This window comes from Echinops telfairi, unplaced genomic scaffold, assembly GCF_000313985.2.
Source record: "Echinops telfairi isolate 266 unplaced genomic scaffold, ASM31398v2 ScPeMD7_7424;HRSCAF=8462, whole genome shotgun sequence".
NCBI lineage: Eukaryota > Metazoa > Chordata > Mammalia > Afrosoricida > Tenrecidae > Echinops > Echinops telfairi.
This window is the reverse complement of record NW_022111324.1, coordinates 20783114-20784789: the sequence shown is the minus strand read 5'-3', so window position 1 is coordinate 20784789 and position 1676 is coordinate 20783114. Positions and strand designations below refer to the sequence as shown.

At 40.5% G+C, this 1676-nt stretch overlaps 1 protein-coding gene across 1 annotated transcript in view; it reads right to left on the bottom strand.

Moving 5' to 3' along the window:
- The window catches only part of AXDND1 (axonemal dynein light chain domain containing 1), a 134459-nt gene that overhangs the window by 59953 nt on the left and 72830 nt on the right, over nucleotides 1-1676 (bottom strand). The window contains exon 16 of the mRNA XM_004706807.2: nucleotides 1261-1352. Coding sequence (XP_004706864.1) covers nucleotides 1261-1352 — 92 coding nt within the window. The remainder of the gene's footprint in view (nucleotides 1-1260; nucleotides 1353-1676) is intronic.

Here is a 1676-nt window from a genome sequence, read left to right as displayed (position 1 = left end):
GCAAGCAGTGTAGCAACAACGAAACATACAACTTTCCTCGAATTCTTAAATGCTTCCTCCCCTCCTCCCACTATCATGATCCCAATTCAACCTTACAAATCTGGCTAGACCAGAGGATGTACACTGGTATAGATAGGAACTGGAAACACAGGGAATCCAGGACAGATGACCCCTTCATGACCAGTGGTGAGAGTGGCGATACCAGGAGGGTGGAGGGAAGGTGGGGTAGAAAGGGGGAACCTAAGCTAATGGGGGAACATAAGCTAAAGGGGGATCATAAGTTAATATTCACATTAGAAATAAAAAATGCTTTCAGTGAAGATATGGGTGCCATAGCAAAATGTGAAATTAAATGGTGTCCAGCTTTCAAGAAAAATTGTGTGTGGGATCTTAAAGGCTTGTCTCAAAATAAGCAGCCATCTAAATGAATCAGCTAAATCCACACAGAGGAAGCACACCAGCCTGTGTCATCCAAGGGTTGTAAATAACAATATTCAAACCTGGAAGAGGGAACAGTGCCCCTACCTCAATTCTAAATAACTGGTTTGTGGAACAGTATGGGTGACAGTGGAAGTCCAAAGTCTTACTTGCAGCGATGTGGATTGAGTCCCCAATGAATTTTTAATGTCCATAGACTAGATTATGAACAGGCCTAATATCAGACAAAGAGCACTGTAAAATGGACTTTAGCAGCAGTACTTAGGCCAGAATGTAACATCATGTTACTGGATCCCCCTATGGAACCATTTTGAATTTATTCTAATTTTTAATATTCTCTGCTTTCGCTGAGATTGTGGTCTTTCTGTTTTATGTTTTGTTGGTTCCTTGTTTTGTATGTTTTTCTATATAGAGAAACCAGGATGGGTGGATTTTTGAAGACAGTAGTTGGATTAATGATTGTCTGGGGGCATGGAAATGAAAGGTGGGGAAAATGGGGAGTCAACAGCACAATCCAATGGATCAGTTCTTCTGTTTTCCTTTTCCATTGTCCAGCGTTAGCATCCTTATGAGGCTCCTAGAAAGGCTCCACCACCTGTCTGTCAGTTTGTGATACTGCGGTGGCTTGTGTATACCTGTGAGGCTGGAAGCTATCCCACTGGTATTTCACATCCAGCAGAGTTACCTACAGTTTCAGCAGAGCTTCTGAACCAAGACAGACTAGGAAGAAAGACTGAGCTATCTACTTCTGAAAATTAGCCACCCAATGTATAACAACAAAATGTTGTCTGATATACAGTTGGAGTCCCAACCTCCACTTACATATGTGAATGATCTTCTTGAAATAAGGTCTTTGCAGATGTAATTAATGTAAGCCCATACTGGAGAAGGGTTCGCTTTATGTAACTGGAATCCTTATAGAAGAAAATAAGAGACACGAACACCGAGGAAAGACGGTCATGTGAAGATGGGCTGGAGCTTTCAGAGAGTATGGGCCTGCTGGCACCTTGATTTTGACTTACAGCTTCCATAATTTAAGAGGTTAAATTTCTTGTTGGTTGAAGCTGCCCGTGTGTGGTATTTTGTTACAGCAGGCACAGAGAACTAAAATAGCAGGAATCTTCTTTTGTTTATTTCATGTGTATTCTCTTTTGATTGTAAATATTGATTACATTGAAAATTATATTTACTGTCAAATGTTTTAACTTCAAGTGTGTTGTGTTTTAATTTGTTCTTTG